This window comes from Phalacrocorax aristotelis, chromosome 2 (genome assembly GCF_949628215.1).
Source record: "Phalacrocorax aristotelis chromosome 2, bGulAri2.1, whole genome shotgun sequence".
Lineage (NCBI taxonomy): Eukaryota > Metazoa > Chordata > Aves > Suliformes > Phalacrocoracidae > Phalacrocorax > Phalacrocorax aristotelis.
Genome location: NC_134277.1, coordinates 167,911,508 through 167,926,785, shown reverse-complemented (window position 1 = coordinate 167,926,785; position 15,278 = coordinate 167,911,508). Strand labels below are relative to the sequence as shown.

Below are 15,278 nucleotides of genomic sequence, written 5' to 3'. Positions count from 1 at the left end.
TGGCCTCAGATCTAATCTTCCAGATACACCCAGCTGACGTGTGCTCAGAGGAATCCCAGTGGACACAGGCCACTGCGAAGCTCCCTCGGGAGCCCGCCATCAGCCCCAAGTCTGGCAGTGAAGTATCAGTTTGCAAAGAGCCTTAGATATATAGAGAAATACATAAAACCCCACATTTCCGAGCACTACCTTAGGAATCAACAGTCACCACAGCAAACCCAGGAATCCTCCCAAATAGCTCCCTGACACCGTCGGGGCTGTAAAAGCCAAGCAAAACTCCGTGTGAGACCAAGGCACAAGCTCGCTCCCGCAGGTGCTGCGCAGAGGGGTGCCCATGTACGCCGCGCGCTCCCTGACCACGGGCAGCCCGCCTCCGCGCCGGTGCCGCGGTACCAAGGACCCGATGGGCAGGAGAGGGAGGGTCAAAGGCTGGGGCGAGAAGCACTGGACGCTGTTGCCAGGAGTGGAAAATAGATTTGCCAAGCCCTCCCCGCTGGAGATGCGTGTCTCTGTTAGCAAATATCAGCACCGTCCATTCAAGCTGGCAGCAAGTATCTGCTCGGCGCGTTACAGCCTGAGGAAAATAATCTTTGGGCTGGAGCGTTAGCCCTGGACTAACAAACCAACCCAGCCTGGTCCCCCGAACTGGCCAAGGAGCCTCCTGCTTCCTCTGCACGTTCTCTAGTACCCGGAGCGGAGCCGAGCCTAATGAAGTGGGACATTGGAACAGCGGCCAGCGATTCAGGTCTGGAGATGCACATGTCCTCAGACCCCTCCACTTGAAAAGGAGGGAGGCCGAGGCCAGCCCCCGGGCTCGGGGCAGCAGAGCAGCAACCCCAGTGCCAGGGCAGCCGCGCCGGTCCCTGCCCAGAGGGAAATGCCCACGCTCCTGGCAAGGGCCATGCTTCCGAGGCACCCAGACGGGCTGCTCCTGCAGAAAGAGACGGGTTGTTGCTTGAACTATAAGCAGGATCCCTGGCTTCCCGGAGGGGAGGCTCTGCCAGCCGAGTCAGCGGAGGGATCAGTCACTCGGCGAAGGCGGGGGGAGCACGCTGCACTTGCCATCCTGGCAGGAATGGACAGCGAGGAGGCTGGTGTGCCTTTCGCTGGCTCTCCGGGTGCCGTAGCTGGTGCAGGGCACTGCGGGTAGCCAGAACGCAGCACGAACGGGCCGGGTCGTGCCGAGTTTCAGGGGGGGTCCATGGTGCGAGCCCCGCCGGGACAGCGCTGCCCAGGGCAGGAGAGGCAGCGAACGCTGCCAGAGCCGGTGGGGTGGTGCGGGACTCCACCGCCTAATCTGGGGCCAGGGAAATACTCAGCCTTGTCCGACCTGGATTTGTGGGCAGGCTGACTCCTGCCTCCACTGCCTGCTCAAGGAAGCCGTGGGTACCTGGCAGGGAGCCCGCTCTGCCAACGGAGCAGCTGGCAGCCCCGTGCAGAGGGAACGTGATGCTGCGGCCGGGCCCCGGGAGGGAAAATGGGATGCAGACAGCACCGCCAAAAGGCAACTTCAGCCTTACGGAGCGGCGGCAGCGGTGAGCTCACACTGCAGCGGCGGCTCAGGGCGATGCCCTGCCGGCTGCGAGCACCTCTGTGCTGGGCCCTGCCACGCTGCACCACCGACACAAGCGCAGCCGTCCGGTTGCCGGCAGGATCCTGGGTCAGGGTGAAGTGCGGGGCAGGGGCGGGTGAGGGCCCCCCTCACAGCTCTCAGGTCGCCCCGATCGCAGCAGCCCGCTCGGAGAGACGTCAGCTCGCTTTGGAACGGACGGGCCGTAAGCTGAGCCGCAGCAGAGCGCGCAGACTCGGCACGCAGAGGGGGAAAGCAAATGGAAAAAAAAAAAAAAAAGAAGAAGAAAGAAAGAAAGAAAAGTTTCCACTCATCAGCCGAAAGTTGTTGTGGGTTTCTCGCTCTCTTTGGGTCAGGGACCTGATCGTTTAAGTGTATTCGGTGATGTCATTCCTTCCAGAAGGAAAAAGCCTTTCCTGCCCCAACTGAGCTGCTTTACAAACGCTTTAAATATCAAGTTTGGGGCAGCCAAAAGACAGAGTAATTTAGCTCTTATCCTTCTTTTTTTTTTGTTATGATTGTATCAGCACCCATTAATTGGTGGCTTTCCCCTCTGCTCCCCACCAGCCTCGTCTGGACCTCGAGGTCTTCCTAATCCTAGAGAGAAACCCCCGCCAGGCCAGCCTGCCGGGGACGGTCCCACGCCAAGGGGCTGCGCGGAGCCAGCCCACTTTCCATCCACGCACGCCAGCCTGCCCAGGCCAGGCCGCAGCCGGGGGACGTGCGGCGAGGGCCGACCCATCGCCGGCAGCAGCGTGGGGAAGGGGCTCGCCTCCATGCCGGCGCTCCGGTGGCTCCAGCCCCGGGTCCCCCACCCTCCATCACACGCAGCGCGCGGAAACTTTCCGTTCTGGCTGCAAACGCTAGAAAGCCGAGCGAGTGCCCGAGCCGCTCGCAGCTGCTGACGTTTCCCCTCCCGGGTGAGCCCTGCCGTCCCGCAGAGGCCCCGAGGACGGCACCGAGCACCGAAGCACAGGCACGGGGTTGGTCCCAAAGCCTCCCACCCCTTTAGCAGGGAGCAGGGGAAGACGACAGGCAAGGGCACGAAGCAAGGCTCGGGGCCCTCCATCTCTGTCCAGCTGGCACTGAAAGCAGAAAGTGCGGCAGCCGAGGTCTCTGCACCAGCCTGTATGACGCCTTTTATGGGGAAATCCATGGGAACTCCAAACGCCCCGGTCCGCGGGGAAGACCACCGTCGGTGGTGGCACTTGACCAAAGGCGGGTCGGGTCTGGCTGGAGGGAAGATCGCGAACAGCGCTGCAGAGACCTCCCTCCCCTCCTCCGAGCTGGAGGCGAAATGGCCCCCGGACACCCCCGTCCTTTGCCTTTTGCTGTTTTCATCCCGTCACCCAAATGGCTCCGGAGGCTCCCGCTGCCCCAGCAGCACCCGCTGCCCTGGGCACAGCCAGGCTGTACGACTTAGGGCCCACGCTTTGATCCACCAGGTCCCGAGCGCGTCAATTTTATTTTACAACGCTGCAGCTCCAGATGTTCTTGTTATTCACATTAGTATCAGCAAACCTTAATGTTTGCAAAGCCTTTGGCACCACCGGCATCTCATGGCCATGAAATCTGCAGGCCAACAGTGTGTAAGATAATCCGTCTGCATGGTGTGCGCGTCCCTCGCCTGCCATTTCAGTTTTAAATCTGATGCCTTTTCATCTTGTCAAATATCCCCCCCGTGCTACCTTCCACATCCTGTTATTGTGTCCTCTCAGACTCCACTTTGCCTCCAAACTACACAAATCTTGTCTTTTCACATCTCTTCATCTGTAGATTCCCCCCAGGCCACCAATTATCCCCGCTATCCATCTCTGGAACTCCTTTTTCTCTCCCTACCTCTTTTCAAAACGGAATAATGGAAATGGGGCATGGCACTGCAGCTGGAGGACCTCACTGACGGGCTGTAACGAAGCTTTCAGTGCTTCCCTTCTTGCATCCCATTTCCAACTCCTTCCTGATGCCGAGCAGAGCAACAGGCACTTTCACCGGGCGCTTTCCAAGAACTTTGTTTCTGTGAGCGACTGATTACTTGGGAGCCCAGGAAGGCGCAAAGGAGCCCGTGCTATCCCTGCAGCCGCTTCCCTTAGCAGAGGTAAACGTGGGTCAGGGTGATCTCTTCACCTGGATTTGCAGGCTCCCTCTAAAGCTCCCTGCCCTACCCCCTTCTCAGCCTACAAACCAACTGCAGCGCACTGGTGCTCCCCAAGGCGCAAGGCACGTTTTGGAAAGGACACAGCAACACTAGGATGTACTTTCCCCTCAACAGAAAAGGGCAAGAAAATAAAAAATATTGAATTCAGCAGCAGAAACACTTGCCTGCCGAGGAGCCGGCGTGATCTGGGAACACGCTCTCACGCGCTTCCCCTGGGCAAGCTGCCCCGGGACTCCCTGGCGAGGGGCGAGGGGCTTATGGTGGTGGGCACAGCCCGGGAGCACCAGGTCAGGGCCAGAGCCCCTCTGGGCTCTGCCCCGGGGTACCCGCGAGCTTTTGCAGGGCTGTGAGGGCAGAGCATGGAGTGAAGGAGCCCCAACCTTCCTGCCCCATCACCAGAGAGAGGCCAAGCCCACCAGGCTGGGGCAAAGCACCCACGGGGTCGCTCCTCTCCTGGCTCCGACGTGCCCAGCTCCATCGCGGCGGCACCACCACCCTTCCCGCTCCGAGCCCGGATCCCAGGCTCCTCGCAACCCTTCCTTTCGCACCTTCGTGGCCGTCAGACAGGGCCGAGCACGCGCGGCTGCCCGGCCAGACACGCTCGCGGGGGAGATTTGCTAAGCGGTTAATGCAGCTGGCGAGTGGGAAGCCTGGAGCATCTGCCGGAGCCAGGCAGGTCGGGAAGCGCACGCACAGCCGCGCGCACACACACACGGAGCGATGAGTTGAAGGAGCTGTCTGCCAGCAGCACATTCTGCAGGATTTTTTTTCTCTCTTGGCTAATCAGCTACTGAAAGAAGAGCTCCCTCAGCCCGGCCAGCCGCTGAGCCCCCCCGCCCGGGTCAGCTGCGCTGCGGAGGAGGGAAGTGGGCTTGGAACAGCCGCCGGCTCACCGAGGAGCACTCAACGCGCCTCCATTCATTATCCACTGACATATGGAATAGTCATTGCGGGAGGAAACAGAACCAAACAAAAGCCCCAAACTGCTTCCTCCCAGCGAGGCCCTGACAGCCTCTGCAGCTCACGGCCATTCATCTCCGAGCGGCCGAGAGGAAGGGACGCTCGGGCTGCGCGGCGAGCACCGAAGGGATGGCTGGGGGGCCTGGCGCGGGGACCGGCTCCCCGGCAGCACCGGCACGGCAGCCTGCCCGCGTGCGCCGGGGCTCTCCTGCCACCCGGCGCGGGGACCCTGCCCGCCGGGCACCGGGAAGGGCCCTGCATGCGACACGGGCTCCCCGTCCCGTCCCGGCCCGGCCAGGAAACCAATTTATTTTGTTGTGTCTCTGCTCAGAGCACACGGCAGAGACCGGCCTGGGCGCCCGGCCAGGCTGAGCGCCGGCAGCTGCCAAGTGAGCAGGAGCACAGCTAGAAGAAATTTAGTCTGTGCTAAACACAGGGGCATAGCAGGTCTGAGCTATTATTCTTTATTAAAGAGCTCCGAAGCCCACGCACAGGCGGAGGGGAGGGCGCGCACGCTCAGAGCCAGCCACCGGCTGGCGGGTGAGTGACAGCCGGCACAGGGACGGCGTGCCCCGCGGCACCGGCCGTGCCACTGGGTGTTTTCCCAAACTGGCGCCTGCTGGGAGCGGAGCGACGGGGCAGGCTGTGCGGGCAGCCCCGGAGGCAGACGCACAGTTAGAGGTTTGCAGACGAAAGCAGGCAAAGAGGAATTGGGGAGCACCCCGAGCTGCACCCAGGGTGCTCCCGGCTGGGGTCTGCGTGGAGCAGCACCCACCAGCGTGGCCGGTGGGGAGAGTGGCAGGGGAAGGAGCCAAAGGGGACAGGGACACCTTCCCACAGCAGCACCTGACTGCTGGAGCTCGCTGCTGTGGAACACCACGGTATGAACAAGCACAGGGGGGTTATTGCCTATTGATAATGTTTAGAGCCGCTACCATTAAAGATAACAATCAGGTCGGAGATAATTACCACGGGGATAGATACAGTCAGGGAGCACAAGGCTTAATCTCTATGCAGAGGCTGCCAAACGCCTTGCGTGTTCCCCCAGAGCCCCCAGCAGTGACCAGACCCCGGAGCGATCTGCTCCTGCAGCTCTGTGCTGCTCCCCGGCAGGGCCCTGCCACCCTGGCTGGCTGCCCCGACACACGGACGAAGGCTGGGACCCCCAGTCTGGCAGGACAGAGGGTGCTGTGGCCACGCCAGCTCCAGCTTCCACTTGCTCTCCCCGCTCTGCTCTCGAGGTGGCGGGTCCAGGCTGCACCACGCAACTAACGCCTGGGCCAGGGCACCCTGGGAATCCCACTGCCTTTCACAGCGGGGCGGATATGGACCCTCCACCACCAAGGATCGCAGACCCAGGAGGTGTTCCACCCCAGCCCCGTGGCCTCATTGCAAAATGCTGCCATTTGCTGGCTCGCTTCGAGGCGGTGAAGCAACGTACCCGTGTGAGGCTGGTGGCACGGTCAGCAGGGGTGGGAGGATGCAGGCGGCATGCCGCGCACCCTCCGAAGCCCGGTTCTGCACCTAGCCGCCCCCCGACACACAGCCGGCCCGCAGGCCAGCCACCTCCGGGCTGGGTAACGAAGGGGGTAACAAAGCGACCCCCAGCACTGAAACCGGCTGCCGCGGCTCCCAGCCCGGCCAGGCTGACCGACACCACGGGCCGCGGGAGGAGCACCAGTGCCTGCTGGCGGGGCCGGGCTGCGCTCCCTCCCAGCCAGCACCAACCACCCAGAGGACGTACAAGTCTTCAGCGCCCTCCTGAAGAGCAACGCGCTAAAGCATCGCATTTCACGAAGACTTTAATTAGGACGAGGCTACACTTTAACTGGGATGAAGCTGCGGTGCAAGCTAGGTGTCAACAAAAGGAAAAAAAAAGGAGAGAAAATGAAAAATAAAAAAATAAGGATCCTATTCACAGCCAGAAAGTGTTTTCCTGGCCCTGCTCGCATCCGAGCTGCCCCTGCCCCAATGGGGGACGCTGCCCTCCCCTCCCAGCGCTTGCGGGCCACCGAGAGACAAAGCCGCAGAGAAGCGCTGGGCGATGCTCCTCGTGGAGGCGAGCACAAAGCGCCCAGTGTGCGCATCCCAGCCACAGGAAGCAGAAGCATCAGGGTTCTTGTGGAAGAGATAAATACAATTACAGAGGGAGGGCAGGGGGCTGGGAATGGGGAACAAGGAACAAAGCCACTGGAAGCTGCTCTGATGTCAACAGGTTCTGAATCAGCGCTCCCCCCACCGGGGCCCTGAAGCAGGACCAGCTGGGGAGAGAGAGACCTTGAATTCCTGCATGAAAGGGTTTTTTTCCTGGGTTATGCTGGAGACATTACACAAGTGTATGTTTTCTATAGTCATATATTTCCCCCTCTCTCTAAATCTCTATTCCAGACCCGGGGGCAGGGACTGCCGGCAGCTCCAGCGCTAGCCCAGGTGGGCCTCTAACATCTAACCTTTCGGGCCCTCGCTGGACCAGGAAGGCCGGCAGGCACCCAATCCTCCCCCTCCCCTCCGCGGGGGCTGAAACAGGAACAGATGCATCCCTCAAAGCACCGCTAAACGCAAGCCTAGGCCCTTTGAACTGTCCGTCAGCGATGCCAAAGCGCTTTCCTGAAGCTGGGTGTGCAGCCAGGGTCCCGCTCACCTCCCCGCTCGGAAAACTCCCGCCCCAAGCCCCGGGTGCCACGCTGCCGTTCCTCCTGACGTCCCCCCGTACCCACGGCCTTTCCTCGCCAGCCAGGCACCCCATGCGAGCGAGCTGTCGGAGCTCCTCGCTCAGAGCACTTGCAGCGCGCAGCAGGCACCGCCTGGCTCCTCACCTGCCTGGTCACGCAGGACTTTCTGTGCTCTGTTATTTCTCAGCGGTTAAGGAGGAGACAGCCTGAAATATTCCACCTAACCAGGAGGCTTCCCAAGCATTTGTCCAAGTCATGTATGAGGCTACCCAGTACCCTTTTCAGGTGAACCAAAATCCCAGCAATAAGGGCCAGATCCAAACGCCCCCACAGCCCTTGGCAACCCCTCCATCCCGACCCCGGGGCTCTACTGAAACAGCTGATTGACGCCAATCACATTAACTGATTTAGCAGACGATTAAGAAAGGCAGCAAAGTTTGTCTGGAACAACCAAACCCTAGGGGTATTTTACTGCTGAGATCCTGCTATCTTCCATGCAAGCGGTTTCCAATCTTTCCCGACGCACGAAACCCAGAGAGGTTCCCTCTGAGAGCGGGGCAGGTCCCTCAGCAGCGAACGCAACCCCAAGGGCCATGGGTGAGGCTCAGCCACCTTTGAAACGGCTGAAGAAACCCTCTCTGACCCTGGGCTGAAAGCCCAGCTCTGGCTTTTTGTGCCCCTTCTAGGAAGGGCGGAAAGGAGGTTCCTCCCACGCATCCAAGGTGGACGTGACATTCCTTTTGGCTGCCCCAGACGCTCCAAGCGACGCACCCGAGCAACGTACCCTCACCAAGAGTCTCCTTAAGAGCCCCGGCTTGGTGCCTCCGGCCTGCCCTGCACCGGCACCAAGGAGGAGCCTGAGCGATTCCCTTTCAGGGACAGCGCTGCTCGACCATACCCCCCGCTTCGAGTTCACAGAGAAGCCAGCGTGGAGAGGGAAACCCATCACCTCTGTCTCGCGTCCACGCATAAAGGAAAAAGTTGCAATGGGTCCTACCTCTTCATCTGAGCTGTCTTCTTCATATTCATCCTGAGCAAGCAGACGCTCATTTTCCTTCAGTGATGAATCATCCTCCAAGACTTTGCTCTTCCTGCAAGCCCCTGTGGCCTGAAAGACAGAAAAAAATAGCTTAATAAGATCCCATCATGCGAACCTTTGCGTTTTTGTGTTGGCTATGGCAGAAACCTCGGCTGGGCAATGAAATCTGAAGCTGCCACCAAAGCGTTGCCTGCTGCCAGGGTCCAGGATCACCACAGAGCACTTCATGCCCCAGCCCGGACAGCGCTGTGCAGTACAACACCTCGCTCTTAGGTCCTCCAGGACGCCACATTACAGAGGGAGGGAAGGAAGGGAGGAAGGAAGGAAGGAAGGAAGGAAAGGGCTTGTTAAGCAGCTTGTGCTTACATTCACCTGGGACTGCAAAGAGAGAGAGTCAGTCACCTCCCTTCTGAGGTCAGGTTGCCCGAGAAGCTCACTGGGAGCTGCTCAGCTTACCCAGGAGTTGCATTCTCACTCATGAGGCCCAAAATTATTCTCCACAGCCTCCACATCCCAGCCATCCTCCAGAGTCATTTCAAGGCTCTCTGCCCCTCTTTTCCCCTGGAGCTCAACACCACCGAGACCATGCAGAGGCACAACCAGGGGAGAGGCTGCAACAACCCAACCTGCACGGACAGGCGGAACGGGGAGAGGGCTTCCCAGCGGCACTGCCTCCTCCGAGCGTCCGTCAGAACAGCAACAGCCGAGGATGAGGCGCCAGCGTGGCTACGGCTCAGGAGGCAAGGCGTGCAGCAGCAGCCACACAAACTCAGGTCACGGGAACGGAAACATCTATGCTGGAAAGGACCTCTGGAGGTCCCTAACCCAACCCCCCGCTCAAAAGCAGAGCCAGCTTCAGAGTCAGATCTGGGTGCTTGGGACCACCTCGTCCGGTCAAGTTTTGAGTATCTCCAAGGACGCAGATCTTGGCACCTCTCTGGGTCCTGTTCCAGGGCTGCACGACTCCCGTGGGCAAGAACACGCCTTACGCTCAACCGGAATTTTCCTTGCTGCACCTTGTGCCCGTTGCCTCATGCCGCGCCTCGGCATCACGAGAGCCTGGCTCCATCTCCACGCTCCCTCACGCAGCTGCGGACAGCAAAAGCTGCCCCTTCTCCCGGCTGAAGAGGCCAGCTCACAGACCCTCCTCGTGCCCCATGCTCCGGCACCGACCACCTCAGTGCCCTCCATTAGACTCCTTCCTGTCTGTCACTGGGTTGTACTGGGGAGCCCCAGGCTGGACGGGTCTCAAGCGCCAAACAGAGGTGAAGGAGCCCAACCCCCGTGCTCCTGCCAGCACAGCCCTTGGTGTGGCCGGTTGGTGTTGTTCAGGACACCCGCTGATCCCCACGCTGTTCCCAGGACCCCCACGCTGTCCCCAGGACCCCCACGCTGTCCCCAGGACCCCCAGGCCCTTTTCTCCAGAGCTTCAACCCCTGCCTGCCCTGTTGCCTGGGGTTATTCTGTCCCAAGTGCAGAACTTCACATTCTTCACCCTTCACCCGTCAGTTGTTCTCTCCTGCCCATCAAGGTCTCTCTGAATGGCAGATCTGCCCCACAGCAGATCCCCAGCAGATCCTAGAGCCTCCTCTCTCAGGTAAGGACGGACCCTGCAGCACCGTTCTCTTTATCGGGCAGGACAAGTGCACGGGGGTTTCTGGTGCCTCCCACGACACTACCACGAGAGCAGGCTCTTCCCAGCACCGAACGTTGGCGAAGGTCCTGCCTGCCGATGGGCTCCACCACGCTCGCACTCGGGACTCTAGAGCTGCCGGACAAGGTGCTTGAGACCGGGTGAAGCACCCAACCATCTCACCTGCGCAATCTGAAGTTACTGGTGGGTTTCAAAGCGATGGGCACATTTGGAGCCGCTCGGAGCCCCAAATGCCTTTGGAAGAGACCTGGGCAGAGATCGGGGCAGGAACGGGCTGCAGACACGGCCCCCAAGGTGGCAACGTCACTGCGATGAAGAGACTCCCGCCATCACACGCGTTGCACACCGTGCCAGACACGTCGACCGAGGCGGCCCATGGGGAGCGGTGGGAGCGACCTCACGCACAGGGGGCTGAACGCAGCCTCCGTTGCTTGGGTTATCCCACCTTTTTTTTCTCCACACCAGAACCCGCAGCGGGCAGGACACACGGGCCATAGGTTCTGCTCCCGTCAGAGAAAACCCATGGGGCACGCCTCGGGTAGGAATTAATTCCCTCCTCAGACACGGGTAATCAGACAGCACCGACCATCAGACTTCGCCCACTCGCTGACCTGCTGTGTGGGTGCCGAATAAGCTACAGATCCTTCCCTGGAAAAGAGATTCTCTCCCCCCGCGCACCACTCGGAGTGGGGGTAGGGGGAGAATGGGGACCCTGGCTAGATCGGGTTTACGGGAGGATTCAGTGAAATAATCGGAAAAACAGCCCCAGAAAATGTCCCTCGCGGGAGCAGTAAAATCTGCACAGTGTGTGATCACCTTCTGCTGTACGTACACACCAGCGCAGCTCCCCCGAGCCGCAGGGAGAGGGGTGGGAGAGAGCCTGGAAAATACTGGGCCGGCAAGAGGATGAGATTACTGCAAAAACAAAAGGCTTTATTAAAAAATTTTTAAAAAGGGAGATTGGAGATAAGTTTTTTTCCAGGCTCCTGGCGCTACAATGGCTTTGGACTTGAGTTTCCATCTTCCCCTCATTTCCCCCCTCTCTCCTCCGCCATGATGAGACTGGAGAAGGACCCTGCGCCGCAGATCTGGGTGATGGTGCTACGAGCTGCCAGCGTCCTCGGGAGCCGCGGCCACGCCAGGAGGTGGCACACAGTCGCTCCAGCGCTCCTGCTCTTACCCCAGTGGGGCTCAGCCTCTCAGTCCACACGGTTGGGGAGGACAGACAGAGGCCCACGTGCTCCCCAGGCCCTGCGTTTGCTCTGAGAGCTGTCACAAGCCAGGCTCTCGCCCAGGATTCTTGCAGGAGATCCACCCTGGGTGGCATGCCGGCAAACCAGACGCCAGCATCCAGGCATGAGGGACGTCTATTGGCACGTTCAAATCCTTCAAGTTAGCTTTGCCAGGAAAACGAGACAGACCTCAGCTAGGACATCAATCACGCACCCAGCACCCTATAATACTTGACTAAAGCCCACCTGGGGAACAGTGAACGCACACTGAACGCTAAAACCATTTTATCAGAAAAAAAAAAAATTATCTGTTTGAACCAGAGAGGGCTCTAAGGGGGTGCCAGGAGCGGCGGGGCCAGCAGCCCTGGTCGCAGGGAGTGCCGTCACCGTTCACTCCTCTTGCAGCCTTATCGGAAGCGCCTCTCTGCATCTTCCAGGTGCATTTACCTTGACGCCTGCAAAGGGTTTTCCCCCACGCAGCTGGGGGTCAGTCTGCCTGGGTGTCGGGCGGGCGGGCGGGCAGGGACAGGCTGGTCCCCTCCGCTTCGCAGGGGCTGCGTTGGGACGCAGGAATAACCGAAGCTTTGCTCCGCCGCCCAGGCCGCCCCGTGCAGAAAGGCTCGTTCCACCAGAGGGCGGCAAGCAATGCCGACACACCGCAAAACCCTGCCAAACCCCTCAAAACTGCCCTGCCGGCACCCCGCTATCACCGCAGCTGCTGCCAGGGCTTGGGGATGGGGACCGCCTGGCCCCCCCGGGGCACCCAGGGCTAGCGGGGAGCCAGGAGCCGGCACCCCCAGACCACAGGTCAGAGGGGAGTCGGGCAGCGCCGAGCATCAGCCACGGGCATCGCCAAGCCCCGTTTCTGGCAGCTTTGGTTGCTGAAGGGGAGACCTGGGGCAGCTGGTGGGTTTCAACAGCGCAGACAGGACTTGAGAACAGGTTTAGCTGTAACAAGGGGGACAAGGGAAGAAAGAGTGAAGCCTCCCACACCAGTGAGACCTGTAACGTCCTCCCTCCCAAATCCACCCCCCGTGCGGATCAGCTGGGGTTCCTCTACCGCAACCTCCAACAGGTAAATTCAACAGAAGATTCAGAGGAACTACGAAAAAAGGGATTAATCTAAACTAAACCACAAACCAGACGGGCAAAAAGGAGAGGGAAAATACCGCTGGCAGCCTTTGAGGAGAGCCACATCCTCAGAGCACTCCTCTGTACACCATCTAACAGGCGAGCCGGCAAACCATGCTTGGCCGGACGCAAGCGCCGCGCTGCGGGAGCCTCTCCGTGTCTGGGCCAGGGCGAGGGAACAGCTTTCCAGCCCAGGCAGAGCCGGCTCTCCCCACTTATGCTGCAAAAATCACATCATGTACCCAACTGCAGAGTCTTACGCCAGCAAAGGTGCTAAGGAGAGGCAATATCTTTAGTTACAAATTAGAGAAAGAAAGTACGCTTTCAGGAACACAAGCCCCTCAGGTGTGAAAGAGAAGCAGAACTGAAGAAGGCTTGTCTAAGCCAAAGCTCTTCCACGCCCTCCAGCTAGATAAGCCTGTGTAGTAAGGGGTACCATCCCTGCCTACACCAGTCCTGCTTATTTCCTTAAGCCACCCCTGCTGTGGCACCTGTACTTGGCAGCCTCAGAAGTAGGCAGACTGTTCAGCAGCTGCCTGGACTAGCTGAATCGGAAAGAGAAGTGTCCCCCGCTGCATTTGCTAGTCAGTAAAATAAGCATCAGCACATGTAAATGGCCTGGGTAGATCCTCCTTTTCCTCCCCAAACCAAGAGCCACTGGAAGCTGGATTAAAACATCAGTAGCTCCTTTGGCTCCCCTTCCCCTAAGCAAAACCTGCTCGCCTCCCACCGTAAGGCTCTCAGAGCGCTCCCACACAGTTCCTCCGTGGTGTGGAGAAAAGATCAGGAACTCCTGGCTTGCAATTTTCCAGCAGGAAGGGAGAAAGGTCACAGAATCATAGAATCATTAAGGTTGGAAAAGACCTCTAAGATCAAGTCCAACCGCCAACCCAACACCCCCAGGTCCCTCAACCGTGTCCCCAAGTCCCACGGCTACACAGTGTTTGAACCCCTCCAGGGACAGTGACTCCCCCACCTCTCTGGGCAGCCTCTAGCAATCCCTGACCACTCTTGCAGGAAAGAAATTGTTCCCAATACCCAACCTAAACCTCCCCTGGCGCAGCTTGAGGCCGTTCCCTCTCGTCCTGTCACTGGTGACTTGGGAGCAGAGACCAACCCCCCCCCTCACTCCAGCCCCTCTCAGGCAGCTGCAGAGAGCGAGAAGGGCTCCCCTCAGCCCCCTCTTCTCCAGGCTAAACCCCCCCAGCCCCCTCAGCCACCCCCCAGCACACTTGTGCTCCAGACCCTGCCCCAGCCCCGCTGCCCTTCTCTGGACACGCTCCAGCACCTCAAGGGCCTTCTTCTCCTGAGGGTCCCAAACAACAGGTCCCTGCTGTCCCAGCGATCCCCAGCTACAGCAGGGCGGAATCTCTCAGCGGAAAAGCTGGAGGAAGGGGTGCACTAGTTGGGCGCTGCTACTCCAGACAGCGTTGAGTTACAAGCAACTGAATAGGTGAGGGGGAGGACGGGCAGCAGCAAGACCAGACGCACCAGTCAGGGCTGGAGCGAACAGACAGCAGACCCTACCGCAGAAGCAGCCCTAGAGCAGGTGGGTTTGGGAGCTGTGGCAACAGCTTATGCTTATGTGGGACCGAGCAACCGTCCCGTGGTCAGGAGAGGGGCGGCAAGGTTTCTCACAGCTTTACCAGATGCTGGGATGTGCACCCAAGTAGTAGAAAGAGCCCTAAGCTGCGTCAGGGGAGGTTTAGATTGGGTATTGGGAAAAAGTTCTCCCCTGCAAGAGTGGTCAGGCACTGGCACAGGCTGCCCAGAGAGGTGGGGGAGTCGCCATCCCTGGAGGGGCCCAAAACCGTGTAGACGTGGCCCTTGGGGACACGGTTTAGGAGGCCTGGAGGGGTTGGGTTGGCGGCTGGATGGGATGATCCTCAAGGTCTTGCCCAACCTCAATGATTCCATGATCCCAGTGAGAGACTCTTCCTCCTCAGTGCCAAGCCCAGACCTCGCCAAGATCGTATGGTCAAGGTGGGGAAAAACAAGCAACCAACGCACAGACGTCACCTCTGCCTTTGCTAAAGCGAGGGAGTTCTTGGGCCTCATGTTGCCAGTTGCTCTGCTCACCCTGTGAGGCAGAACAGCTAAATTGTGTTTCGCTCACGGAAAAATGATACCTAAAGGGGCAGCAGTGCTCTAGCTTGCAACAGGGCTAGAAACAGGATTCCCAAACTCACAGCCCTGTGAGCTACAGCATAGTCGTGTGGGCTGCTCCCCAGGACTGTCCTCTTCCACCTCCCCTCGACACGCGTAAACACCGACCTGCAGCAGCCCAGCTGTTCCAGTGCCTCTGCACCAACTGCTTCCGATTCAGGGACAAACAACACGCTAGGCCTGCGAAGGAAGCTAAGATGAAGCTGCATAATTCCTTCCGATTAGTAGAAAGAAGCCTGTAAGACCAGCTAAGCCTAGTGGCAGTTTAACAGCTTAAACCATGTGTTTACCTCATTATCAGCTGCGGCTTTCTAAGAGGTTTCCATTCTCAGGTAACCTCTTGTAAGCGACAAGATACAAGACAACATCTCACGCGATCACAGCCCACTGCGGACCTCAGGTTTGAGCTCAGATGTAAGAAGATCCAAAGCAACGCCTTCCAAACAAGAGCAGTAAAGCGGCTTCTACCAGGGCCAGGACAAATCACGTTGCTCAGCCAGCCTTGTAGTGACCAGGACGGTGCGACCAAGTCTGGGCAAGCAGCGGCCTCTGGAACGTGGCTGCTGCTTCGGGAGCCCGGGAGGAACTCATGCTGGCCTGAGGGGGGATCTCATCAATGCCTATAAATACCTGAAGGGCGGGTGTCAGGGCGATGGGGCCGGGCTCTTTCCAGTGGTGCCCAACGCCAGGCCAAGGGGC

General features: G+C 59.4%; 1 protein-coding gene across 2 annotated transcripts in view; it reads right to left on the bottom strand.

The window, feature by feature from the left end:
* The window catches only part of BOP1 (BOP1 ribosomal biogenesis factor), a 72,759-nt gene that overhangs the window by 48,148 nt on the left and 9,333 nt on the right, over positions 1–15,278 (bottom strand). For both annotated transcript variants that reach the window (XM_075086005.1, XM_075086004.1), the window contains exon 3: positions 8,355–8,465. In XM_075086005.1, the coding sequence (XP_074942106.1) occupies positions 8,355–8,465 (111 nt within the window). The remainder of the gene's footprint in view (positions 1–8,354; positions 8,466–15,278) is intronic.